Here is a 27,699-nt window from a genome sequence, read left to right on the forward strand (position 1 = left end):
TCATAGATATGTTTGAGGCCTGGTGCCTCGGTTGTGGCCATAATCACTTCTAAGAACAAGGCATGCTGACCTAGGAATTCTATCCGTAGCAACCATGAACAGTCTACAGCAAATTCAAGCCAAGTCTAAAACAGTCCATTTATTACAGTTAATTTGCAAGGCTTTGGATATCTTTTTATATCCTTTTCCATATTTATAAAGTTCCATTACCTTGTTACTCAGTTCTTAAATAAAAGACAGTTTTGTTGCATGATCCGTCATATTTTCAAAATCAATGCCAAGATTTCACAATTTCTGCCATGGTATGCAAATATAAATTGACCAAATGTATAGAGATATTGATCCTCTCCCTCACCAACACATTGAATGGGTTTAAATCAATGTGGATAATACAGTAACTTCATTAATTTTCTACGTTACCAACACAGTCAATGGGTTTAATTCAATCTGGAATGTATTTTCATTCATTAAAGAGGGGGACACCATTTCTGCCAGGCCCCGGTGAAGTATGCCGTGGGCACACGCGGCTGTTTTAAAAAAATGTATCTATAGATCGCAAATACCACAAGATTATGTTTCAGAGCAAACAAGCTTAAGTAACCAGACGCTTTCTGGAACCCTTTTTAGAAGGAAGACAGTTTCGGGAGCAAGAAGCAACAAGTGTGCAAGATATCACACCCTCCCATGTAGTTCTGTAGTTGTGGGGGCTTTTGCTTTTTTGTAATATTTCGAATTAATTGTATTAAAATAGTATTAGTCAAAAAATAGTAAATAAATAAATAATTTGGGTGCTCCTACGGATTAATCAATCAATCAAATTTATTTACAACAGCAGTTGTCACAAAGTGCTTTACAGAGACACCCGGCCTTAAACCCCAAGGAGCAAACAACAGTAGTGTTGGATTTCAGTGGCTAGGAAAAACTCCCTAAGAAGGCCGAATTTTAGGAAGAAACCTAGAGAGGACCCAGGCTCAGTCCTCATCTGGCTGTGCTGGGTGAGATATTAAGAGTCCAGTTAGAATAATGTTTTTTTTTATCTGGGCTTAATCCAGAGTCTATTTGATTTTAGACTAGGTCAAAAGTATGACCAGGTGGACAAGGACAGGGACAGCAACGGGCCCCTCAAACCAGGTACTCCGCAGGTGTGGACCAGGACCTCATCTCCTCCTAAAATTTAAAACTAGAGGAGACTGAGTAAAGTTAGAAAGTGCATTCCTCATATCCCCCAGCACATTAATATAACAGCGTAACACCTTGGAACTGAGACGGGGGGTCCGGCGACACTGTGGCCCTACCCGGGGGAGGCCCCGGACAGGGCCGATCAGGCAGGAAATCAATCCACCTACATTGCCAGGCATCAACCAAAGGGACACCCACCAACCGCAACCCCCCTGAAAGAGGGCAGAGTATTTGATGAATGCCGCCCCTTGCATTTGCCTATTCCGCCTATGCCTTGGGCCAGCCCTGGCAACATGAACGCTGCTACACTTAAAGCAACATTAAATGCTCAAATCCAATAATTAGTTAATTAATCCACTTTATTTCTGTTATGGAAGGTCTCCTTTATACATTCACCACATATAGTGTAATGTAACTGTACCATTTTGGAGAAAATCACATTGAAAGATATATTGTGTCTCTATGGAGGCGTGGAAGCTGTCACACTTAAAGCTACTTTACAAGCTCAATTCCTGTTATTAGTTAATTAATCCACTTCATTTCTGTTAAGGGAGGTCTCCTTTATACATACCCCACATAATGAGCAATTTTACTGTAGTGTGTTGGAGAAATTCACATTGAAGGGTATAATGTGTCTCTATGGAGACGTGAATGCTAATACATGTAAAGCTACACTAAAAGCTCAAATCCTATAATAAGTTAATGCATCCAATTGATTTCTGGTAAGAAAGTTATCCTTTATACGTGCACCACATATATGTGCTCTGCTGTGGCACCTCCTACCCACCTAGTAGCCCACCATCGCTTTTGTTTATAGTATAACTCCCCTTTAAAAAAGAGCGGACACACACACATGGACACACACCTTGCTTCTCCCCCTCTCCATCTCCCACTTCGAGAATTCCTCATCCAAACCACAACCACGTAAGATTGCGTAGCAAGAGCGAACTTGCTTGTAAACCAGGCAATGAAAAGAGTACCTTATCGGTGTTTCTGAAGCCACTTTCAGCACAAGCAAAAAAGTGAGATTTACGCTTAGTTATTTTGAATAATGTCGATTTAAGTTGTTTATTGCCTATCGTCCTGATGGCGATGTAGATCCTTTAACGGTTTTTCCTCTTATTATGACTGTCCGTTTCCCAGAGAACATCTCTTTATCAAAGGCTCGCTAGTCGCTCAGTTGTGTAGTGGATTACACCCGCCGTCCGCTGCGAGGATAGTGGCAGCTGAGCCCTACATCCTAGCGCATCCAGTGCATGGGCTGTTTCCAGTGATCTAAGTTGTTGATTGTCGAACAGCCCGGGAAATTACAAGGAAGGAAAACGATGGATCATTAAGCGATTTACTGGACATTTATCTGGAACGTGCTGAAAGTAAAATATACATTAATGTATATAGCCTATCGTAGCCGTACATTTTGAAGATCTTAATTGCTAAATCTTATTTAGCCTATACCGTGTTACTATTATATGGATCTCAATTTGTTTGAATACAGCAAAGTTTATTCATTGATGCACCTTACCTACACATTTGTCATGAGGGCGCACTTACGCAAACGCTTGCATTGGTACAGCCTTAATCGATACCCCAAACAATATATTGACATAATCTCACTGATATAGTAGATTTGGAGACGATTCAAGTGGTCAACATTCGGGTTTTTAGTCTACTGGGGAGATGGCGGCAGCGCTCGCTAGCTCCCTGATACGACAGAAACGTCAAGCCAGAGAGGCAAACAGTGAAAAGGTCGCCACTTCCAAACGGCGTACCAGCCCCAGCAAAGATCCCCGCTCCTTGTGCGAGAGGCATATATTTACAGTCTTCAGCAAAGTTCGGTTCTGCAGCGGCAAGAAAAAAACAGTTCGACGAAAACCAGGTCAGTGACCTCGGAATACAGGGGAATGGAGCATCCCTTAGGCCTTGTCACATTGCCATAGGCCAGTGGCGACGTTAGGCCTGGGCCTCGGGGGCTTCAGACCTTTGTCTTATTGGTCTAGTCCCTGGTCGTTTGATAGCTTATTTTTCATTTTGTTTTTTGAGTTTTTATATTCGCGCATGTGACTTGCGCCTTCTAAAATACAGGGCCTTTTTAATATATGGACACCAAACTCTGGACATCACTTCGACTACAAGTAGTGTTGTCTCTAGTTAGACGACATTTTGTCAATAGTGTATGGTTAATGTATACACCCCCCCCCCCATGTATACCACTTAGAAAATCTTGAATTTCATGCACTTACAGAGTGTTTTTCAATGACTTCACGAAAAACAATGTATCTATTTTATTTTACATGAAACTTTATTAATGCATATAGCCTATATATATTGTTGACCTGATAAGGTTAAATTTATATTAGGCATGCATAAAAAATATACTCGGTGAGGGCAGATAACATCATGGAACTTCTGGTTGAGAATCTGTTTATCATAGTATAAATTATTTTAACAACTTTGTAGAAAGCGAGGAACACATTTAGCCCCCACCGTATAAGTAGAGCACACGGTGATTTTGAGAGGTCTGCTCTTCACTCCGTTATTAACAGTTTAGCCTACATTTCAGGGATCTTCATAGCAAAAAGCTTTTATTTAATTGTAGACCTCCTTCAAGGCAGCAATTGACCACTATTATGCTGTGTTTCATTAGATATTTTTAAAGCAGGTTGATCGCGTGGGAAGGCACTGTCTGTAGTTTTCGGTGTGGCTGTTTGTTTTAAGTGTATTACTATAAACAAATCTTCTGCAAAATGAGTCTCCCATTTCTTATTCGAATATTGTTTTCTGAAGTGTAAGGATAATAATTCAGCCATAATTTTTCTGAAACGTTTAGGGACCGTTCAGCTGAATCTGTGCTTTTTCCGTCCTCAGGACATCATGTAAAACCTTAAAACATACATATTTAATGCATACATACAACCTTAAAATAACTACCCAGAACACTGGAAAAATAGGATTTTAGCCCATCCCCACTCTCTAACATTACATTTTAAAATATAATAATTACAATCCTTCAGAAATATTTATTTTTATTATTATTCCTGAGGAACAGGAAATAGCATCATTTGAGTCTCCTGAAGGGCATGGGAAGACCAAAAGTTAGTTCTCACAGTTTTTTTCCTGTATTTTATTATCATATTGTAAGTATGACTGAAAATGTCAATTTCAGTGTTCAGTCATGTTACCTAAATGATTTCTTAGATGTTATGTTTTAGTTTTTTTTGGTATACCAGTGTTGATGTTAAGTGTTCTCATTATACTATTATTGATGCCAACTAGATTTCATGTATTTTCAAATGTTATGCTAAAAGTGAATAAAAGTTACAGGAGTAAGAAGTTTGAATTAAATAGTCATTTTAAATGTGTCTGGTATATGCACTACTGTTCAAAAGTTTGGGGTCACTTAGAAATGTTCTTGTTTTCAAAAGAAAAGCATTTTTGTCCATTAAAATAACATCCAATTGATCAGAAATACAATGTAAACAGTGTTAATGTTGTAAATGATTATTCTAGCTGCAATCGGCTGATTTCTATGGATTTTATTGGAACATCTACACTGTTGGGTTCTGTTTTTGTTCTGTTTGGGTTTTGCCTTTCCTTCTGAATGTTGCCGTTGGAGCTCTGTGTGGCCACACAGTTGTGAGTGAACAGGGAGTACTAGAGGGGACTGAGTATGCCGCCCTCAGGGGCTCCGATGCTCTGGGTTAGTGCAGAGGAGGTGAGGTTGCCAATTCTCACTACCTGGTATCTGCTTGTCCGCAAGTCCAGAATCCAGTTGCAAAGAGAGGTGTTAAGACCTTCTTCTGAAACTCATCAGTCTATTCTCTGAGAAATTAAGGCTATTCCATGCGAGAAATTGCCAAGTAGTACACAATGCTGTGTACTACTCCCTTCACAGAACAGCACAAACTGTATCTAAGCAGAGTAGAAAGAGGAGTGGGAGGGCCTGGTGCACAACTGAGCAAGTGGACAAATACATTAGGGTCTAGTTTGAGAAACAGACACCTCACAGGTCCTCAACTGGCAGCTTCATTAAATAGTACCCTCAAAACACCAGTCACAATGTCAACAGTTCAGAGGCAACTCTGGAATGCTGGTCTTCTAGGCAGAGTTACCAAGATAAAGAAAGATCTCAGGCTGGCCAATAAAAAGCACTGGACTGAGGAAGATTGGAAAAAGTGATATGGACAGACGAATCAAGGGTTTGAGGTGTTCAGATCACAAGGAACAACATTTGTGAGACGCATACAAATTGAAACGATTCTGGAGGAGTACTTGATGCCATCTGTCAAGCTTGGTGGAGGCAGTGTGATAGTCTGGGGGTGCTTTGGTGGTGGTAAAGTGGGAGTTTTGTACAGGGTAAAAGAGATCTTGAAGAAGGAAGGCTGTTACTCCATTTTGCAACGCCATACCATAGGCTGTGGACGGCACTTGATTGGAGCCAATTTCCCCCTACAATGCCCCAAAGCACAGCCCCAAACTATGCAAGAGCTATTTAGGGAAGAAGTTGCACAAGCACACACTCCATACACACTGTAACACAATTGTTACAGCTTTTATGTTGCTTTTAGACTAAGGTATTTTTTTGCCAAATATGATGACCCCTCCCAACTTGCTTAAAATTGTGACTAGAGTCAAATCCTTTTTGTGACACTACTGAGTTATGGTCTTATCCTAATTTGACTCTACAGTTGCAATAGAAGCACATTATAAATATAATTTATAAAATGAAAACGTTTCAGAACTATGGCTGAATTATTATCCTTACACTTTAGAGAACACTAGTCAAATAAGAAATGGGATATGGCCGATGTTGCCAAAGATATGTTTATAGTAATACACTTGAAACAAATAGCCAATCTGAAAACTGCAAACAGTGCCTTTCCATGCAACTAACATGCCTTAAAAAAATCTAATGAAATGCTGCCTAACGTGGTCATCGGTTACTGCCTTGAATTACACAATTTAAAAAAAGCTTTTTGCTATTAAGATTAGTGAAATGTAGGCTAAACTGAGTGAAGAGCAGACCTCAACAAGCAAGCAAGTTGCAGCAATGAGAGAGTGCGCGCTCACATGAAGGGGAGAGATTTTCGGCACAACACCGGAATGGGTTTTGATAGGCTACTGTTAACGTTTTTCTCCAGCATTGTTTCTTTCCGCATCTAGGACTGTTGACAAGTAAATCTCAGATAACTAATAAGGCAGTACTCTACCTGTTGTTGAAGCTTGCCACAGTCCGAGAGCCTGAGCTGAGTGACCTGGCCCAGCAGACCAAAAACAATGGCTATTTAGGAGTAGCTTAAACAACTAGAGAGGCAATACTTCTGTTCTTTCTAAATGCCAGCAAATACCATGGAATGTGTGCTTGGAGCTTTATGATAGACTCCCAGAACTAAATAAAACTTCACTATTTATGCCAGACAGCTCAATTCCAAAATGTTCCGTTGCACTAAGAGTAGGGTACCTTGCCTTGGCTACAACAGTGAAAAGAAAGAAATGGACATTCCTGCATTTATTCAGTTAGCACCACCCAAAGGCAGACATTTGGTCCCACTGGATTCTACATCCAGCAAACATTTACCTGTAACAAACAATACATAACATGTACAGCATTAAAACATATTGGAGAGTTTGTCTCTTTATGGGGCAGACTTTAAAAGACCAAACAACAGTGTAATTAATCCAACAAATGCAATTTTACTACTTTGTTGGTTTCAAACCTGGTTCATTTGAGGGGGTATGGCTACTTTGACCAACCCCCACCATGTACAGTTGATGCTGATAAGTTTGCATAACCTGGCAGAAATTGAGTGACATTTTTGCATAGGTTTTGAATATATGAATGATCATGCAAACATAACTGTCTTTTATTTAAGGATAGTGATCATATGAAGCCCTTTATTATCACATAGTTGTTTGGCTCCTTTTTAAATCATAGTGATAATAGAAATCACCCAAATGGCCCTGATCAAAAGTTTACATACCCTTGAATATTTGGCCTTGTTACAGACACACAAGGTTACACATACAGGTTAAAATGGCAATTAAAGGTTAATTTCCCACGCTTTGTAATTTTAAATTGCATGTAGTGTCTCTTTATAAAAAGTAAATGAGTTTGTTAGCTCTCATGTGGATACACTTAGCAGGCTAGATACTGATCCATAGGGAGCAGAAAATAACTGTCAAAAGACCTGCGTAACAAGGTAATGGAACTTCACAAAGATGGAAAAGGATATCAAAAGCCTTGCAAATGTCAGTCAGTACTGTTCAAACACTTATTAAGAAGTGGAACATTCTGGGATCTCTTTATACCAAACCAAGGTCAGGTAGGCCAAGAAAGATTTCAGCCAAAACTGCCAGAATAAAGAAAAACCCACAGGTAACCTCAGTAGAAATATAGGCTGCTCTGGAAAATGACGGTGTGGTTGTTTCAAGGAGCACAATACGACAATACGTGAACAAAAATTAGCTCCAGAAAGAAGCCTTTACTGCGCCAATTCCACAAAAAAGCCTGGTTACAATATGCCCGACAACAACTTGACACGCCTCACAGCTTCTGGCACATTCATTTGGAGTGACAAGACCAAAATAGAGCTTTATGTTCACAACCATAAGCGCTATGTTTGGAGAGGGGTCAACAAGGCCTATAGTGAAAAGAATACCATCCCCACTGTGAAGCTTGGTGGTGGCTCACTGATGTTTTGGGTGTGTGTGATCTCTAAAGGAACAGGGAATGTTGTGAAAATTGATGGCACAATGAATGCAGCATGTTATCAGAAAATACTGGCAGACAATTTGCATTCTTCTGCACGAAAGCTGAGCATGGGACGCTCTAGGACTTTCCAGCACGACAATGACCCCAAGTTAACCCTCCAGTGGTTACAGCAGAATAAGATGAAGATTCTGGAGTGGCCATCACAGTCTCCTGACCTTAAAATCATTGAGCCACTCTGGGGAGATCTCAAACGTACGGTTCATGCAAGACGACCAAAGATTTTGCATGACCTGGAGGCATTTTGCCAAGACGAATGGGCAGCTATACCACCTGCAAGAATTTGGGGCATCAGAGACAACTATTACAAAAGATTGCACACTGTCATTGATGCTAAAGGGGGCAATACACAGTATTAAGAAATAAGGGTATGCACACTTTTGAACTGGGGTCAGTACATTTTTTGTTGCCATGTTTCGTTTTATGATGGTGCCATTCTGTTATAACCTACAGTTGCATATGACTCCCATCAGAAATAAAATAAATGTGTTTTGCCTGCTCACTCATGTTTTCTTTACAAATGGTACATATATTACCAATCTCCAAGGATATACAAACATTTGAGCACCACTGTATGTCCGCTCCTCTGAGGGAGCAAATGGGCTCAATGGTGTGAGATTAAGATTTTCTACTGAGTTAAGCCACTAGAAAAGATGGCACCTTCACAGACTTTACTAAACACATCTTTCATTACACTACAGTAGGTTAAAAGAAACCTTAGGAATCCACATGTAAATTGTAATAATTCAGATATAGTATTGATTGATTCAGACTGTATTCTGACTGAATTCTTCTCCAATGCCTAAACTATATTTATAAAATAATAGTTACAGAATTCCTTAACAGGGTCCTACATTTGAGTTAGGCTTTTTATTTTTTATTTTATAAAGTTCCAGATTCAGATTCATTTGTAATGGTATATAATACAATACTATTTGATAAAGTTATGGGAAAGATATGCTGCTTTAAAAGTTGATAATCTGCTCTACTTAGTTCTGAGAAAAGAGGCTCAAAAGATTTACACTTGCCAGAGAGCTCGTCTTTGTTAACGCCCATTCAGCGTAGTCCACACCCTCTTAGGCCTTTACTCCACCCAGCTAATTAAGTATTCAAATGGGGACATTCTGGCCTTGTGCTTAACTGGTCTGCTTGGTCTCTAATAAACACATATTATATCAAACCAAATAAAATAATTTTAAACAAAGTGATACGAGGTATAAACAGTATAGTGAAATATAAAGTTGCTAAGCTGCAGGATTCATAAAATAGTAGTAACAATGTAAGTGCAGATAGTTTGAATGCAGGTGAACAGCCACTGAGCCATTATAGGGTTATTGATTAGGCATAATCACTCACACCTGGATGAATGACCGGCCAATCAGGTAGCTTATTATCAAACTAAGTGACTTGCTCCCTTTTGTGAAGAAAAGCTTGCTACCCAACGAACAAGCTAGAAACCAGGAAATGTTAGGGTGCTGGTAAGTTCATGTTGTTACCTAGCTAGCTAACGTTAACAGTAACGTCAGTAGCTATAGCTAGATAACTAGCAATACTAATGACTTTGACTACATTTTGAAAATGAATTATCTGTAGCTAGTTAGCTAACGTTTGACTTACCCGTATACATGTAGGAATGATTTGCGGCAGACTGAATATCCTCTGATTACATACAAAGTCCTTTGTTGTTTGCGTTTTGTCTGTGGACCATGTTTTACAACATGTTTTTTCGCTACCGTTCTCACTCAAGGTGTTCAATACTCGAATAATCTATACGTCTTTCATTATCGCTATCATAACTGCCATGGTTGTTCTTCTCTTGTAAATTCGTGGAGAGTTGTTTTATAGAAGACAAGTCATTGGCACTGCATGAAATGCCTCAAATTTGCCTGAAGATTTTTCACAGTTTCAAAGTATGGGAATGGGTTTCCTCATCATCGCCTGATTCATCTTCTGTGTCATGGCATCATCGTACTCCAGAAAGTAGTTTCTCACAACCTGAGATTTGTTGATAACACCAGCTAAATGCAAAGCAGCGATGTGGTTCACATTTTGAAAAACCTGGGGTTGCAATACTATTAAACAAGTATACGGGTGTTATGACAGAAGTCAGTGACTTGGCAGACTTATCAGAACTCATGTCAGCATGTCCAGCTCCTTCATTATCTCAGCCAATCTAGCAAAAATCCGGTATTTTCTGCTGGTTAAAAAGGGTTTGAGTTTTTAATTGTATTTGTATTTACCCATCGCATACTCACAAAGGCATTTCTGCAAAAAACACAATGTCCCAGAACATGTTTTTCTTCTTAAAAACTGCTGTCCTGAAAAGTAGACATGCATCATATGCCCCTGCTCACGAATTCTGTCCCAACTTAACACACGTAAAGATATAGTCTAAATACAAAATTGTAAAACCAGTAGTTTGAATACTGATTGGCTGAAAGCCGTCATATTTTATAACACTAGAGTATGACGTAGTTTTTTTCTATTGTTGTAATTCCATTAGTAACCAGTTTATAATAGCTATAAAGCATTGGAAGCGTTTGTGGTATATTGTAAATGCACCATGGCCAATTGCTGTATCCAGGCACCCTGCAATGTGTTGTGCCCAAGGACAGCTCTTAGCCATGGTAAATTGGCTATATAATAGGGCTGTGATGGGACGCACATGTAACCGTACAGTATGGGGGCTTTGTGGTTTGCCCATGAACACGAAATAATGCATTTTATAGGGGAATAATGACAACTTTCGAAGATTTGTCTAAGTTCATGAATATCATCAAGTGAAGGCCGGTGAGTATGAGTCAGAAGAGGAGAGCGAGGACGAGGAGATGCAGGAGATCCACCAACTGGCCAAACAGATCAGAGAGAAGAGGAAGATGAAGATCATCTTCCGCTTATCCGGGGCCGGGTCGCGGGGGCAGCAGTCTAAGCAGAGATGCCCAGACTTCCCATGAATAACTTGAAGTAATTGTTGGACGGTCTCTCTATGCACGCAACAGTTTTACTCAGTGCACGTACAGTTTTACTCAGTGATAGAAGGATTGAGCTAGCGTGTGTTCAGTGTCAGATGGTTATATTGCTCTGCTTCAACTAAAACGATTTGATGGACATTTCTAAAATAACAATTATCTATGTGAAAAACAAATGTTCTGTCACAGTAAAAACACAAGATTAGGTAATCCTTATCAAATGTGGTAAATGTGTATATATATTTCATGTGATGAATATCATTCACAGGTTTTAAAGTTAACCTTATCTAAAATCTCCAAAGACTGATCGTTTGCTTGTGCAAGTGAGCCCAAGAGCCTTCAATCTAAAGCCTCAATCACACCTACGGCGTCAAAGCAGAAAGCTTGAAGAACATTTTCTGCAGCCCACGCAATTACTCAGAACCCATTGATTCTACACAGATGTTGCATGCTGCTTTTTATAAAATTGAGAAAATCATTTTCTCTGAGCCTATTTTGTGTCAAGTAACTATTTACATTGGCTACCAATTATTGGCTAGTTAGCAGATTGCTAACATTACCATATGACTTTCATCCCTCTATCAGTCCCATTTCTCATGAAAATTCAACCCAATGAAAATTGTGAAAGCAGGTTACATAACATGGGCTTTATTACAAGCCATTTACAATAGATTGTTTAGTTCCTAATTCGAGTTACTGTATTAAACACTGCAAATCAATTAAATATTTCTTACCGGAGACAAATGACCAGGTGTTCAACTTGACAAATGAAATTGCTGTCCTACCATCTGGAACAGTTTGTATTGGCATTGGTCCTGACAAAAGTAGCTACGAAATTCCTCTCCTAAAAGCTTTGGCTTATTAAAATAAAGCTTTCCTCCAACTCGGACACAAATAAAAGTGACTGTATTACCTCGCATCTCAAAATGGGACACCTAAATGTTAGATCCCATGCTCTTAAGGCAGTTGCAGTAAATTATTAATCTCTGATTGTAAACTAGATGTAACTGGCTTGTGTGAAAGATGGCTAAAGCCTTAAGAGAGGCCTCTACTGCCCTAAAATGTACTGCCCTTAATTAGACCTCTCCTCCGGGCTATACTAGTGATCATATCCCCCTTGCATCCCGAAAAGGAGGGGTGTTGCTAATATTTATGACTGTAAATTTACTCTTAAACACATCACTGGTTTTCATTCTTTTGAAGTTTTACTCATAAAAGTTAACTAGGCTGATATTTTTTTTTACTATAGCTACTATTTACAGGCCCCCCGGGCCATACACAATGTTCCTCAATGAGTTTCCAGCATTCTTGTTTAACCTTGTAGTCATGGCAGTATTCTAATTTCTGGTGATTTCAATATTCATATGGAAAAGTCCAATGCCCCTAATAAAAAAGCACGGGGCATCCCCCGGAGATGGCCACAGTGTCACTGGAACCACTGTCTCAGCCCCAAGCTATATTATTCTGCTGGGGGAGTAGGGTCAGTCCTCCTTCTCCACTATAAATCCTTGTAAATCTAAAAAATGCTTTTTCTAAATTGTTCGTGTCTTCTGACCTGTTTTAAACCTAGGAGGACACCTGTGGAGTTGTTGCTGTCCCTGTCCAAAGTCCTCCTGGTTGTGTTGCAGATCCAGAAAATACGTGATTTCAGCTCCCACTCTTTTGTCCCTGTCCTTGTCCATCTAGTCATGCTTCCGAAGTGGACTAGGTTTAAATAGACTTTGGACTCAACCCACATGCATTTATTCATTATTACAATTTGTACACTTAATATGTTCAGCCGGCACAGCCAGAAGAGGACTGGTCACCCTTCTGAGCCTGGGTCCTCTCTAGGTTTCTTCCTTAATTTTGGCCTTCTTAGGGAGTTTTTCCTAGCCACTGAAATTCAACACTACTGTTGTTTACTCCTTGGGGTTTAAATCCGGGTGTTTTATAAAAAGCACTTTGTGACAACTGCTGATGTAAAAAGGGCTTTATAAATACATTTGATTGATTGTTAGTCCCCAACCTGTTTTTGCGATCTCAGCTCATTGTTGAATGAGCCTATCAATACTATCTTGACTATTTAGAATTGCAATTTTAAAGGGAGATTATATTATATAGGCTGTCAAACGTGATATGTTTGCACAATACATTTTCTGAAATATGTATTATTAATGTTTTAGTTAGTGAATTATGAAAAACATTTGTACGTAATAAATCTGATTGAGCTGAAAATAGCATCACGGTATTCTGTTTGCCCGTCATAATCAAAATTATATGTTTAATAATTTTTTTTGCACTTTTCTAACAGTTATTGTATGCAGAACTTGAAGAGGAACAGGTAGTCCTACAATGGCTGTATTTTATTTTAGCCAAATAAACCCTGAAACCACATTTCAAACTGTAGAATGGGTTAGGTATAATGTTGCGCCCCTACTACACAAAATAAAGGAACACGTAATCACAGTATAACACCAAGTCAAGTAAACTTCAGGGATATCAATCTGTCCACTTAGGATGTACAGTGGGGAGAACAAGTATTTGATACACTGCTGAATTTGCAGGTTTTCCCACTTAAAAAGCATGTAGAAGTCTGTAATGTTTATCATAGGTACTCTTCAACTGTGAGTGACGGAATATAAAACAAAAATCCAGAAAATCACATTGTATGATTTTTTAAAATAATGAATTTGCATTTTATTGCATGACATAAGTATTTGATACATCAGAAAAGCAGAACTTAATATTTGGTTTAGAAACCTTTGTTTGCAAATACAGAGATCATACGTTTGCTGTAGTTCTTGACCAGGTTTGCACACACTGCAGCAAGGATTTTGGCAACCTAAACTAAAACTGTTTACGGTTATATTGTGACTGTTTCTGGTGGATTTTCAAAGGTACACATCTGTGCATGCTTTTGGGGGTAATAATAAAGCCTTTATCAAAGCCCCTTGGGCAGTAAAAGTGTTGGTGTTTCCACGATTCTCTCGTCTTTTCACTTGACGAGAAAGTCAGTTATCGTCACCTATAGTTATTGTATCAATGTCATTCAAAAATTAAATACTTTTTGTGCCATGAAATGAAATCGCTTTGTCAGGGAAAAGTTAATCTTCAGTCTCGCTAGCTATTGCTCAATTCTTATGACTAGTCCTAGGAAGTTAGTAGATACTAGTAAGTCTATTACTGGCTAATAAGCTGTTAAAACGGCCAGTGGCAAAAGCCATAGTTCATAGGCGCTATTTGTGGGGGAGGTAAACTTAATAAGAAACGTCAGTTTAACACAATGAATGGTGTCCAGTGCCTAGTAAAACATGTCCAGCGACAGTGCCACATGTTGGAGACCTGAGTTCGAATCCAGTGAAGATTTTTTTTATTTAACAATATTAAAACTGTTTACAGTTATAGTGCAACTATTTCTTGTGGATTTTCGAAGTATGCATCCGGGTATGCTATTTGTATACGTTTTTGTCTATCCTGACCCAAATAGCATACCCGGATGCATACTTCGAAAATCCACAAGAAATAGTTGCACTATGTCAGGATAGACAAAAACGTATCTGGCTACAACATTCAGTAGCAATGTTATTGTAATCATCAACTAAGAGTTTTCAGTTATACAGTATTACGGCTATTTCTGGTGGATTCCATGATTGTCTTGTCGTTAAACTTGATGAATACGTCAGTTATCGTCACCTAGAGATGGCCATTCGAGGCTTCGTTAGCGTTATTTTAGCAGCAAGATATGCTGGCAGCAGATTTTCTTTATCACAATAAAACCCATCATTGAAATGTATAAGGCAATATAGTTAACATTCTAGCGTAATGAACAGTCATGGTAATGAAGCCTTGAATGGCCATCACTATCGTCACCTATATTGATAGATACCATATCAATGTCATTCATGAATGGCTAATTAGCTGTTAAAACGGCCAGTGGCAAAAGAGGATTTGTTCTGGATTGACAAACACTTCGCTAGCTAAAACCTTCAGTAGCCTAAAATTAAACTTTACTGTTTTATTGCGACTATTTCTGGTGGATTTTCTGGCTGAACTAGGCTTGTCTTGTTTATTGTTTGTGGGGCAAAACATCGATCTTTTAATAACCATTAAAAGAAACTGTACACTGTCATTTAGAATATAGATGGTTGACAAATTAAAGGAAAACTTAATAAATGAACGTAGGAACATAATGAATGCACAGGGGCTTCCATAAAGGTATACTGCATTATACAATTAAGCGATTAACAGCTTGTCATGCTTTGTGGCATGTATATAAATGCCGAACAGGCCCAGTTTACCTCGATTTTGGATCAAGATGGCAAGAGGAAAGGAGCTAAGTGTTAGACAGCGTTGTCCACCACCATCATCAAAACATCAAATAATGAAATGTATTTTGGAAGAATGTTGTTCCATCCCACCAGTTCCAGACACAAGTAGAATCTATGCCAAGGCACTTTTAAGATGTTTGGCAGCTTGTGGTGGCCCAGCAGCTTACTGAGAAACTTCATGTAGTTTTTTCCTTTAATTTGTCACATGTCTGTACATCTTTGACAGAATCTCAAGTAGAGATATTATCACTAAGCTGCTATAGACTTTTTATCATAAGTAGCAAATATTTTGTGTTGGCATAATTAAACATGTCCCTGAACTGAACATCAATGTACTGTAAATCAGAGTTTTCAAATGTATAGGTTACTGGTGAAATAAGTTACCACTTCAATCCACCAATGGGTATTAGCATTGCTGTGTAGAGTACTTAAAGAACGTTTTCAAAAGTATATAAGTAGCATCTCTTATAATGGATGAGAGGAGGTGGACCACACACTTCTGCATTCTATACGATGTTACTATTCCATCCACTTTTCAGGGTTTCTATCAACTACTGGGTCCACCTCATCATTAGCAATTAACTGGCACACGACTTGCTCTAAATAGTGCTGTATTTGAGTCTTTTTCCGTCTCTTCCTGCATGATTTGGGCGTCAAGTGGCTGTACTGCCAAGTTTATCTGTCCCACATTGTGTGCTCTGTTAAAGGGAGGAGGCTTGTACGATGTTTTTCAGCATGGTTTCAACACAATAACTGAACATATACAGCTCTGGAGAAAATTAAGAGACCACTGCAACTTTTTCTTTCCTTTCCAAAAAAGTTGAAAAGGAATGTTTTGAGTGAGGAACAGTAGTGTTAAAATGAAGTGGTCTCTTAATTTCTTCTGGAGCTGTACATAAAAAAAACAAGTAGAGTACAAATGTTTTCTATTGATTATTGTTTTTCATTTTATTTGGACGCTCTCAATGTCCCCAGAGTAGATATAACCCTAACCTTTATTTATTGTTGTTCAGAGATCCATGGCCCTGATTAATCCCATTATTCACCTTGTGATGATGAGGCATAACTAGGTGGTTTGAGAATCTAAACCTGAAAGTCGGCAAGGTAAAAGAAAAATGGTTCTGTCCTTGACAGTTATCGATCTAGGTCATTCTGGAAATGGCAAAAATGTAAATGCAAAAATTAGGCCCTGTTTCCTTTCTACATTCATTCTGGCCTATTTACAAACAAAGAACACTTCTTTTACATACGAGTTCAATGTCAATTTAATAAACGTCACAGAATTAAAATCATCTGTTACTTCTATTTTGAGGTGAAATATAAAAAATTACAGTGGATAACAGTGTAAGTTGTAGAAAGTAAGCACACAGTAGAGAAGTTCATTACCATTATCATTCTTTTAAAAAATAACTGGTGGGATGTTCCCCAGTTGCTTTGGATTTTTCAAAATTATAGGAATACTTTCCAAAGATGTGACCTTTTAGATTAGATTCAACTTTATTTTAATTGAACAAGTACAAGTAAAGTACATCGAAATGTAGTTAGCATCTACCAAGAGGTGCAAATAGAAGAGGGCAGAACATTTACAAGTATTAATGATGTGTATTACAAGTGGAATGTATAGATGTACAAAGAAGGCAACTGCAGTACAAATGGCAATACTAAATGTGCGATTAAGGCAAATAGAGGGCAGAAAATTTACAAGTATTAACTATAGTGTATGTTACAATGCGATAAATATTTGTGCAGTTGAAAATGGCAATTCTAAATGTGCAATCAAGGCAAGTTGAAGGAGTAATGTACCATGTGCAGCAAAAGTAGCAATGGGGTCTCAAGGTAGACATAACATTATGCCCACTGACAGGTGAAATGAATAACATTGCTAATCTCGTTATCATGGCACCTGTCAGTGGGTGGGATATACAGCTATGGAAAAAAAATTGACCACTGCACCTTTTTCTTTCCTTTCCAAAAAAGTTGAAAAGGAAAGTTTTGAGTGAGGAACAGAAGCGTTCAATTTGCAGTGGTCTCTTAATTTTAACCCTTCTGTTCCTCACTCAAAACCTTCCTTTTTGACTTTTTTGGAAAAGAAAGAAAAAGTGGAGTAGTCTTATTTTTTTCCGCCGTTGTATTAGGCAGCAAGTGAACATTATGTCCTCAAAGTTGATGTGTTAGAAGCAGGAAAAATGGGCAAGCGTAAGGATCTGAATTTACTTTGACAAGGGCCACATTGGGATGGCTGGACTACTGGGTCAGACCATCTCCAAAACTGCAGACCTTGTGGGGTGTTCCTGGTCTGCAGTGGTCAGTAACTACCAAAAATGGTTTGAGGAAGGAAAAGCGGTGAACCGGCCACAGAGTCATAGGCGGCCAATAGATGCACATGTGGAGTGAAGGCTGGCCCGTGTGGTCCAATCCAATGAAATACTGTAGCTAAAATTTCTGAAAATGTTAATGCTGGTACTGATAGAAAGGTGTCAGAACACATAGTTCAATGCAGTTTGTTGCGTATATGGGGCTGCTTAGCTGCACATCAGTCAGGGTGCCCATCCTAACCGCTGTACCCTGCCGAAAGCGCCTACAATTCACACATGAGCATCAGAACTGGACCATGGAGCAATGGAAGAAGGTGACATGGTCGGATGAATCATGTTTCCTTTTGCATTTTTTGAGTAAGTGCAACAAATAAGTAACACAAAATGATCATTTTATAACATTTCTGCCCTTTCACAAATTTTCAGTGACCGATTCTAGCCACCCTTCTTTTCAATAACTGCCATGAGCCTTCCATCCATGCAGTCTGTCAGTTTCTTGATCTGTTCACGATCAACTTTCACTGAAGCAGCAACCACAGCCTCCCAAATGCTGTTCAAATAGGTGTATTATCTTCCCTGACTGTAAATCTCACATTTGAGAAGGGTCCACAAATGTTCTCAATAGGATTTTAGTCCGGTAAGGAAGCGGGCCTGGTCATTATTTGGGCATCTTTGAGGCCCATGCTTGCTAGCCAAGCAGTGGAGTACTTGAATGCATGTGATGGAGCATTGTCCTGCATAAAGAACATGGCCTTCTTGAATACTGAGGATTTCTTCTTGTACCACTGCTTCAATCAATCAATCAAATGTATTTATAAAGCCCTTTTTACAACAGCAGTTGTCACAAAGTGCTTTACAGAGACACCCGGCCTTAAACCCCAAGGAGCAAACAACAGTAGTGTTGAATTTTAGTGGCTAGGAAAAACTCCCTAAGAAGGCCAAATTTTAGGAAGAAACCTAGAGAGGACCCAGGCTCAGAGGGGTGATCAGTCCTCTTCTGGCTGTGCCGGGTGAGATATTAAGAGTCCAATCAGACTAATTTATAAATTTCTCTGGGCTAAATCCAGAGGCTATTTGATTTTAGACTAGGTCAAAAGTACTCCGCAGGTGGACAAGGACAGGGACAGCAACGGGCCCCCCAAACCAGATACTCCGCAGGTGTGGACCAGGACCTCATCTCCTCCTAAAATTTTAAAACTGGAGGAGACTGAGAAAATTTAGAAAGTGCATTCCTCATATCCCCCAGCACAATAGTATAGCAGTGTAACACCTTGGAACTGAGACAGGGGGGTCCGGCGACACTGTGGCCCTACCCGGGGGAGGCCCCGGACAGGGCCCAACAGGCAGGAAATCAATCCACCCACATTGCCAGGCATCAACCAAAGGCACACCCACCAACCGCAACCCCCCTGAATGCTTGAAGAAAGTATCTTCCAGAAACTGGCAGTAGGTATGGGAGTTGAGTTTCAGTCCATCTTCAACCCTAAAATGTACAACTACCTTATCCTTAATGATAGCAGCCCATACCAGTACCCCTCGTCCACCTTGCTGGCACCTGACTCGAAGTGGTGCCCTGTGGCCCATCCATTTGGTCCATTAAGAGTCATTCTCATCTGTCCATAAATCCTTTGAAAAGTCTGTCTTCAGGTATTTCTTTGTCCAATCTATGCGCTTCAATGTGTGAATCTTATTCAGTGGTGGTCTTCTTTCAGCCTTCTTGACCTGTCTCTTCTGGACACTACAGGTAAGTTGCGGTTCTGGAATATGGTGGCACTGGAGGATGATGGGTTTGTGATGGTAATTACATCGATCAGAACTCTTAAAGGAGGAATTACAGAGACAAAATTATCTTGGCATGATTAACAGTTTATTTGCAAATAGAGATATTATACAGATATTATATGTTTGTCACAATCAAAGAAAATAGGGGGATTTTGCAGGTTTTCCCACTTACAAAGCATGTAGAAGTCTGTTATTTTTATCATAGGTACTCTTCAGCTGTGAGTGATGGAATCTAAAACAAAAATCCAGAAAATCCCATTGTATGATCTTTAAGTTATTAATTTGCATTTTATTGTATGACATAAGTATTTGATACATCAGAAAAGCAGAACTTAACATTTGGTACAGAAACCTTTGTTTGCAATTACAGAGATCATACGTTTCCTGTAGTTCTTGACCAGGTTTGCACACACTGCAGCCTGTCGCTGGGCAATACGGACTTTCAGCTCCCTCCAAAGATTTTCTATTGGGTTTAGGTCTGGAGACTGGCTAGGCCACTCCAGGACCTTGAGAGGCTTCTTAAGGAAGCCACTGCCTAGTTGCCCTGGCTGTGTGTTTCGGGTCTTTGTCATGCTGGAAGACCCAGCCACGATCTTCACAACCTTGATGTCCAATGTCACTGGGTTGTTTCTGTTTTTTGGTGAAGTGATCCCTGACTAGCTCGACTATGATCATAATACCCTCATGATTAAGGCAATACCTCGTTGAAAGCTCAGTATCAATAAATGTTTCTAAAACGTCAACCTGATTACCAGGCGGATTGCCAGCAGCAGCCCTTTTAGCATTATTTGTGACTTGGTCTTAGTGACTTAGGAGTCCTCTTGACTACCTAACTTTTCCCAGATTTAGGAGCACATTTTAGCGCTAAAACGCTTTGTGAAATACTCTTAAACCAAAAATCTAGGAGCCCTAAATTTAGGATTGAAATGCCGATTATTTCTTTAAATAATTTTTTTTGCCAGATTGGCAAAAACATTGCCAATCTGGGAAACTGAGCCATGTGAAATTAACTCACTCATTGACAGATATTTACCTGTAACCCTAGAAAAAACCCATTCAAATTGTTGCAATTGTTGTTTTTCCTGTTTCTGGCCCATTAACAAACAAGAAAAGTGATGTAAAATATATTTTTTAATTGTCAAAACTATAAATTAACGTGCACAAAATTTAAAGGCTATGTTCTTTCTCTTTTGTTCAAAGATTCTAAGCCTTTAGAATTCTCTTAAACCTTGTTCACACCAGCAGTTTGAATGGCGCAAATACAATTAAAATCAGATTTTTGCAGTCTGACCAGCTATAAAGTAAGGGGGCACCATTTCTGTTGCTGAGAGACAAGAGCTTTGTTTTGATTAGTCATATTAAAATGCTGAAAACTAATCAAATTCCAATTAAGAAGAAAATGAAGTACACTCTTTGAATAAAAACACATGAGTTTTAGCAGTTAGCTAACCTTAATGCCTGTTGTATTGTTTTTCAGAGCCGCAGCTGAAGGGCATTGTGACACGACTGTTCAGCGAGCAGGGATTCTACCTGCAGATGAAGCCAGATGGCACCATCAATGGGACCAAGGACGAGAATAGTGACTACAGTGAGTTTATACAGATCAGCTATAACATTATGACCACCTGCCTAATATTGTGTAGGTCCCCCTTTTGCCACCAAAACAACCCTGACCCGTCGAGGCATGGGTGCCACTAGACCTTTGAAGGTGTGCTGTGGTGTCTGGCACCAAGATGTTAGCAGCAAATCCTTTAAGTCCTGTAAGGGCCTCCATGGATCGGACATGTCCAGCACATCCCACAGATGCTCGATTGGCGATCTGGGGAAAAGATACAGCCTAATTGCTAACAAATTCTAATTACACAAATTAACATATGTTAAATCGATAAATGTTTTCTAATTTGAAGTAGGGATGGCCTAAACTGGTGTAAAAAGTTAGTTTCGTGCTCGAACGGTTCAAAAGATACAGCCTAATACTAAGTTAACGATAATCACACAAATTAGCATATGTAAAATAAATTACCATTTCATGATTTGCAGTGGGGACAGCTAATGTGTGAAACAGTTTCGTGTCTGTAGCTCAAACAGTTCAAAATATACAGCTTATTTGCTAATTCATGCTAATTAGCATATTTAAAATATATTACTGTTTCTTAATTTGCAGTAGGGATAGCTTAAAAGTGTAAAACAAAGTTGGTTTCATGTCTGTAGTACAAAAGGTTCAACAGAAACAGCCTAATAGATAATGAATGCCAATTACGTAAATTGCATACGTAAAATGTATTATCGTGTCATTATATGAACAGGGGATCAATAAACTGGTGAAGCAAAGTTGGTTTCATGTCTGTAGCTCGAACATTCAAATGATACAGCCTAATTGCTAATTAATTCTAATTACGCAAATTAGCATATGTCAAATCGATAAAGGTTTCCAAATTTTAAGTAGTGTTAGGCTAAACTGGTGTCACAAAGTTGGTTTCGTGGCTGAAGCTCGAACGATTTAAAAGATAATAACCTAACAGTTAATCAACACTAATTATGCTAATTAGCATCCGAAAAATCAAGTGTAAAGGTACTTTGTGACTGCTGATGTAAAAAGGGATTTATAAATAAATTTGATTGATTGACTAATTATCAAAAATCTGAATACAAGCATCTTGAGTTGGGCCAGACTGAACATCTTGGCGTTGGTTTGGACTTGATAGCTTAAAAAATGTAGGAGACGATGCATCTAGAGTTTTAACCCATGTTAATTTATGCAGTATTTGAATGTTTATAATTATAAAAGTAAACATAGTATCAAAAATCTGAAAAAAAAAATGTAGGACGAGATGCATCTAGAATGTTTGGCTGAGATCTTGTATTGACAACGGGAGAGGCAAACCACTCCGTCAAGTCTTTTCCAGCACATCCCAAAGACTTTCAATGGGGCAAAGGTCAGGATTCTATAGTGGCCAATTCATGTGTAAATATGATTCCACATGCTCCCTGAACCAATCATGCACAATTTGTGTCTGGGGAATTCTGGCATTGTTTTCCTGGTGCCTGTGGCATCGGGGAAGAAAAAATGTATTGATGGGATAACCTGGTCATTCAGTACATTCAGGTACTCTGACTTCATTTTATGGCTAAATAAAGTTGCTGAGTTTAGACCTGACCACTTGAAGCAATCCCAGATCATGACAGAGTGTACAGTGGGCACTATGCATGATGGGTTAATTTCTTCATGCGCTTCCCTTCTTACCCTGACACACCTATTGCTCTAGAATAGGCTGGACTCATTAGACTGCATGACATTGCTCCAGAGTCCAATCTGACTGTTCAAAGGTTCACCACTTTACTCTCAGGTTTTAATAATGCATTTGACAGTTCTTAACCCAATTCCAGTTATTTGAGCAATCTCCTTAGTTGCGGTGCAGGCCGATAATTTCAACCTTCTGAAACACAGTAACATCTTTTCCACGACCATGGGATATGTCTTCCGACATGGTTGTTTAAGAAATGAGAAGCTACTTGCTGCATGAGTTAGGGTAAACATAATGGCAACCAGCTGAAACATATTAATCATTGCATTAATCATTCAATCATAGGGTCTTAAGTATCTCCTTATTTAAATTCAAAAGGTGACGTTTTTTCGGTCAGGCAGTGTAGACTGTTGGATGTTTGGGGTAACTTGATGAAGTAGCAGTATGAGGCACTCAAAAGTCAAAATGCCTGGGCCTGGTTTTCCGTTTCAGACTTGTCTGGCTTGAAATAGAAAAAGTACCACTATACTTTGAAGAGAGTGCAATGACATCAAAAGTGGAGCTATATGCATCTGATATTATTGCATTCCCGACTGGTTAAGGAGCTGATGACACGGCTGCACGTTAAACTCAGTAGACTACAGATTGTTTCCCGTGGCTGTGCCAGTGGTCTGTTACTGTTGAAGTAATTGCTTGAAGGATAAGTTCTTGTTCGGTCCCTTACTAAGGCCTGTATATAAGCAGCCCAACATTTCTTAGGGTTATTTTCTTAGTGTTGAGTGTTTAGTTTTTCTCCCTGGATTTAAAATGGGGTTGAATTTGGATGATGGACAATTAAAGGCAATTCATGCATGTTCCTAAAAGAAATTAGGCCAATACATAAAAAAGTAATGTTTCAGCGTATTTGAGAAATGGACTGTCGCAAGGTAGGTGTAACTTCAAAGTGAACTAGTAGTATTAGGCACTCAAGAGTCAAAACCAGTGGGTCTTTTCTGGCTTGATATAAACAAAGGAATAAATGCTGTATGTCTGATTATTTTGCTACTTTTTATCCCAGACGAAGTAAAGCACACGGTGCCAAAGATAATGGGTCTTTGCTTTCTTGCAGCAACACCAAGTAATAATGCAATAACTGCATTGTTTGTACACTAGAACTACCAAGGCAGTCATTTTGCAAGTTAATAACTTTGTTGAAATGAAACCCATGAACCTATAGGACCCTGACTTTACATAAATGTATGTTTTATTCTAAATCTGTTGTTTCATTAAAATTGGTGTGGAACAATATTTCTTGAATACTTATGTATTTCCCATTATTACAAACCCGATTCCAGAAAAGTTGGGACACTGTACAATTGTGAATAACAGAATGCAATGATGTGGAAGTTTCAAATTTCAATATTTTATTCAAAATACAACAATGATGACATATCAAATGTTTAAACTTAGAAAATGTATCACTTTAAGGAAAAAATAAGTTGATTTTAAATTCCATGGCATCAACACATCTCAAAAAAGTTGGGATAAGGCCATGTTTACCACTGTGTGGCATCCCCTCTTCTTTTTATAACAGACTGCAAACGTCTGGGGACTGAGGAGACAAGTTGTTCAAGTTTATGAATAGGAATGTTGTCCCAATCTTGTCTAATACAGGCTTCTAGTTGCTCAACTGTCTTAGGTCTTCTTTGTCGCACCTTCCTCTTTATGATGTGCCAAATGTTTTCTATGGGTGAAAGATCTGGACTGCAGGCTGGCCATTTCAGAACCCGGATCCTTCCTCTATGCAGCTATGTGGTCTGGCATTGTCATGTTGGAAAATGCAAGGTCTTCCCTGAAAGAGATGACGTCTGGATGGCAGCATATGTTGTTCTAGAACTTGGATATAACTGTCAGCATTGATGGTGCCTTTCCAGATGTGTCGGCATCCCATGCCACACGCACTCATGCAACCCCATACCATCAGAGATGCAGGCTTCTGAACTGAGCGCTGATAACAACTTGGATTGTCCTTGTCCTCTTTAGTCTGGATGACATGGCATCCCGGTTTTCCAAAATGAACTTCAAATTCTGATTTGTCTGACCACAGAACACTTGCCCACTTTGCCACAGTCCATTTTAAATGATCCTTGGCCCAGAGAAAACACCTGCGCTTCTGGATCCTGTTTAGACACGGCTTCTTTTTTGACCTATAGAGTTTTAGCCGGCAACGACGAATGGCACGGTGGATTGTGTTCACCAACAATGTTTTCTGGAAGTATTCCTGAGCCCATGTTGTGATTTCCATTACAGTATCATTCCTATATGTGATGCAGTGCCGTCTGAGGGCCCGAAGATCACGGGCATCCAGTATGGTTTCCGGCCTTGACCCTTACGCACAGAGATTGTTCCATATCAGAGATTGTTGGATGATATTATGCACTGTAGATGATGATAAGTTCAAACTCTTTGCAATTTTTCTCTGAGAAACTCCTTTCTGATATTGCTCCACTATTTTTCGCCGCAGCATTGGGGGAATTGGTGATCCTCTGCCCATCTTAACTTCTGAGAGACACTGCCACTCTGAGAGGGTCTTTTTATACCCAATCATGTTGCCAATTGACATAATAAGTTGCAAATTTGTCCTCCAGCTGTTCCTTATCTGTACATTTAAATTTTCCGGCCTCTTATTGCTACCTGTCCCAACTTTTTTGGAATGTGTAGCTCTCATGAAATCCAAAATGAGCCAATATTTGGCATGACATTACAAAATGTCTCACTTTCAACATTCGATATGTTATCTATATTCTATTGTATAAATATAAGTTCATGAGATTTGTAAATCATTCCATTCCTTTTTTACTCACAATTTGTACAGTGTCCCAACTTTTTTGGAATCGGGTTTGTATTTCAAATGTTGTAATTACACCAAAAGCAGAAAACTGGTAGCGCAGTTTGTATTTACTTTTTATAAAATCAGTAAGAGACCAAACTTTTTTCAAAAACTCCTACACATCCCTCGATTAAGTCGACAGAACAAAATGTTTACATTATTACGACGTAATACGGTGCTAAGTTTTATGAACATTGAACTACTTACTTGTTATCCAGATGGGTCACACAGCACAAAAACCCATACCCTTACGCTATTCCCAAGAACACATACCATTCCCATAACTGTAAACACTATTCACTTGTTTCCACGTTTCAATATTCAAACTCTTTCTGCAAAACCTTACACAAAAGTGGACAAATAAATAATTAATTTCATAACGTATTCATTCAGCAAACACATGCTCTCATTAGAATTAACTCAAGTTATCACAACCTAAACTCAAAGAGCCCACCTTTCTCCAGGTGCAAACACTAAGCCTCAAACAGGGTTGGGTAGGTTACTTTTTAAATGTAATCCATTACAGTTACAAGTTACCTGTCCACATTTGTAATCTGTAATGTAACTTTTTGATTACTCAAATTCAGTAATGTAATCTTATTACTTTCATATTAAGGGGCATTGGAAAACAAATAGGAAAAGCCTATAACCAACCTTTTGCGGGATCAATCAACTTTAGAGGGTATTGATATTGTTGTATATAAAAATGAAGATATCCATAGCTTTTCACGCATAAACTAAATCTGCAGTAGTCTGATGATTTGCTCCACAACCAACATTGTCAAAATGTTGCAGAAACCCCCAGCACACGAATGCACGTTTGCAATCGTGAACACCCAAATAGAAATAAGATTTACCCGCGCAAACATAACCTGCGATTATTATGGCTACCAGTGATGGATTTTCCAAACGCAAATGAAAGAAACTGTGATTAGAAACCTGCACTCTTAGTTTAAAGTAAATGATGTCAGCTGCCTATGATATACAATGAACAACATTTTCAGAGATGCAAAGCAAGCAGAATCCCAAGGCCTACTTGTTTGGACGGAGTTGATGTGGCCGCTTCAAATGCAAATAATCATCCTTTGGCAGAGTGCTACAGCTTTTCTCCTCAAATGTCATGGTAAATTCCATATAATGTTTTATCTTGAAAGCTGTAACTTGGAGCTGCCATCTAATAGTTGCCTAATCTATTAAACAATTCCTATAAAAGTTATTTGGTGCAACTTGTCCTGGCTCTGTTCTTCGGTGCATTTAACAAATAAACCTTGAGATTTGAAAAAGATATAACATCAGGTACGCCTATTGCCTATCATTGTTCTGAGAATTATGCGTTGAGTAGATAACTAAATAACATTTTATGACTCTGCTAATATTATAGAAGATATACTCTGTTTTTACCAGCCATCCAACCAACCAAAGCGGGAGAAATTTTAATTAGCGCATCCTCCATCACTAAACTGGTTATGCGCATCCACCTTTGCGCGCATGATCACACACACATAATTCTAATTGTTATATAATTATTTCGCGCACCTATTATTTTTCAATTGATGTAATCGAAAAGTAATAAAAAAAATATCAAAAGTATCTGTAATCCGATTACAATATTTTTGTTGGTAATGTAATGGATTACAGTTACATTTTGTAATCAGATTAATCTGTTAGATGTAATGGAATACTTGTAACCCGTTACATCCCAATTATGCCCTCAAATAATCAGAATTGCAGGCTCAATCAATAGGGCCTAGTGGCATGTCCATGTGCTTTGAAATAATGGATCCTAACAATGCTGCAGTTGCAAGACAACAGAGAGGAAGAGGACTAGGATGAGGCGGTAGAGAGTGAATGTATGACCGCAACCCCTAAGGCTGGACAATAGAACGCTTAAAAATTCACCCTAGCCTCAAAAATGGCAAAAGAACGCTGGCTGAGCTGGAACACTAGTGCGTGCCCATAGCAAGTGAATTGAAACAAAACTTTGCTGAGCCTCTTCTGACCTGAATGAAGCTTAAAATTTTATTGCTTCAAAATGGCACCAAAACAGGTCTCCTCTTTTATTTTACTACTATAACCTCATTTCACAACAAAATTGACAATAACAACTGGTATAGGAAGTAACCATCTGGTCCTATATGATATAAATTGTGCTTAAACCTGCGTTACGTGGACATATATAAAAAAACGCCTTTTCTGACTATTTCTAGTCTAGCGTTTGAGGTCAAAACCGCAAAAAGGGAGCATAACAAGAACATTGTTCTGTA

The 27,699-nt window shown here is 38.9% G+C and overlaps 1 protein-coding gene across 7 annotated transcripts in view; it reads left to right on the forward strand.

Annotated features, from left to right (window-relative positions):
- Window positions 1–27,699, forward strand: part of LOC105006653 (fibroblast growth factor 12) — a 244,861-nt gene that overhangs the window by 138,014 nt on the left and 79,148 nt on the right. For 4 of the 7 annotated variants that reach the window (XM_029121183.2, XM_029121177.2, XM_034293581.1 and 1 more), the window contains one exon: window positions 20,799–20,909. In XM_029121183.2, coding sequence (XP_028977016.1) covers window positions 20,799–20,909 — 111 coding nt within the window. Of the gene's footprint in view, window positions 1–2,183; window positions 2,202–2,856; window positions 3,060–3,116; window positions 3,121–6,194; window positions 6,218–11,103; window positions 11,121–20,798; window positions 20,910–27,699 lie in introns of those variants that run through there. The other 3 variants (XM_029121182.2, XM_034293582.1, XM_029121180.2) reach the window with 3 other exon arrangements.

This window comes from Esox lucius, chromosome 1, assembly GCF_011004845.1.
Source record: "Esox lucius isolate fEsoLuc1 chromosome 1, fEsoLuc1.pri, whole genome shotgun sequence".
Classification (NCBI taxonomy): domain Eukaryota; kingdom Metazoa; phylum Chordata; class Actinopteri; order Esociformes; family Esocidae; genus Esox; species Esox lucius.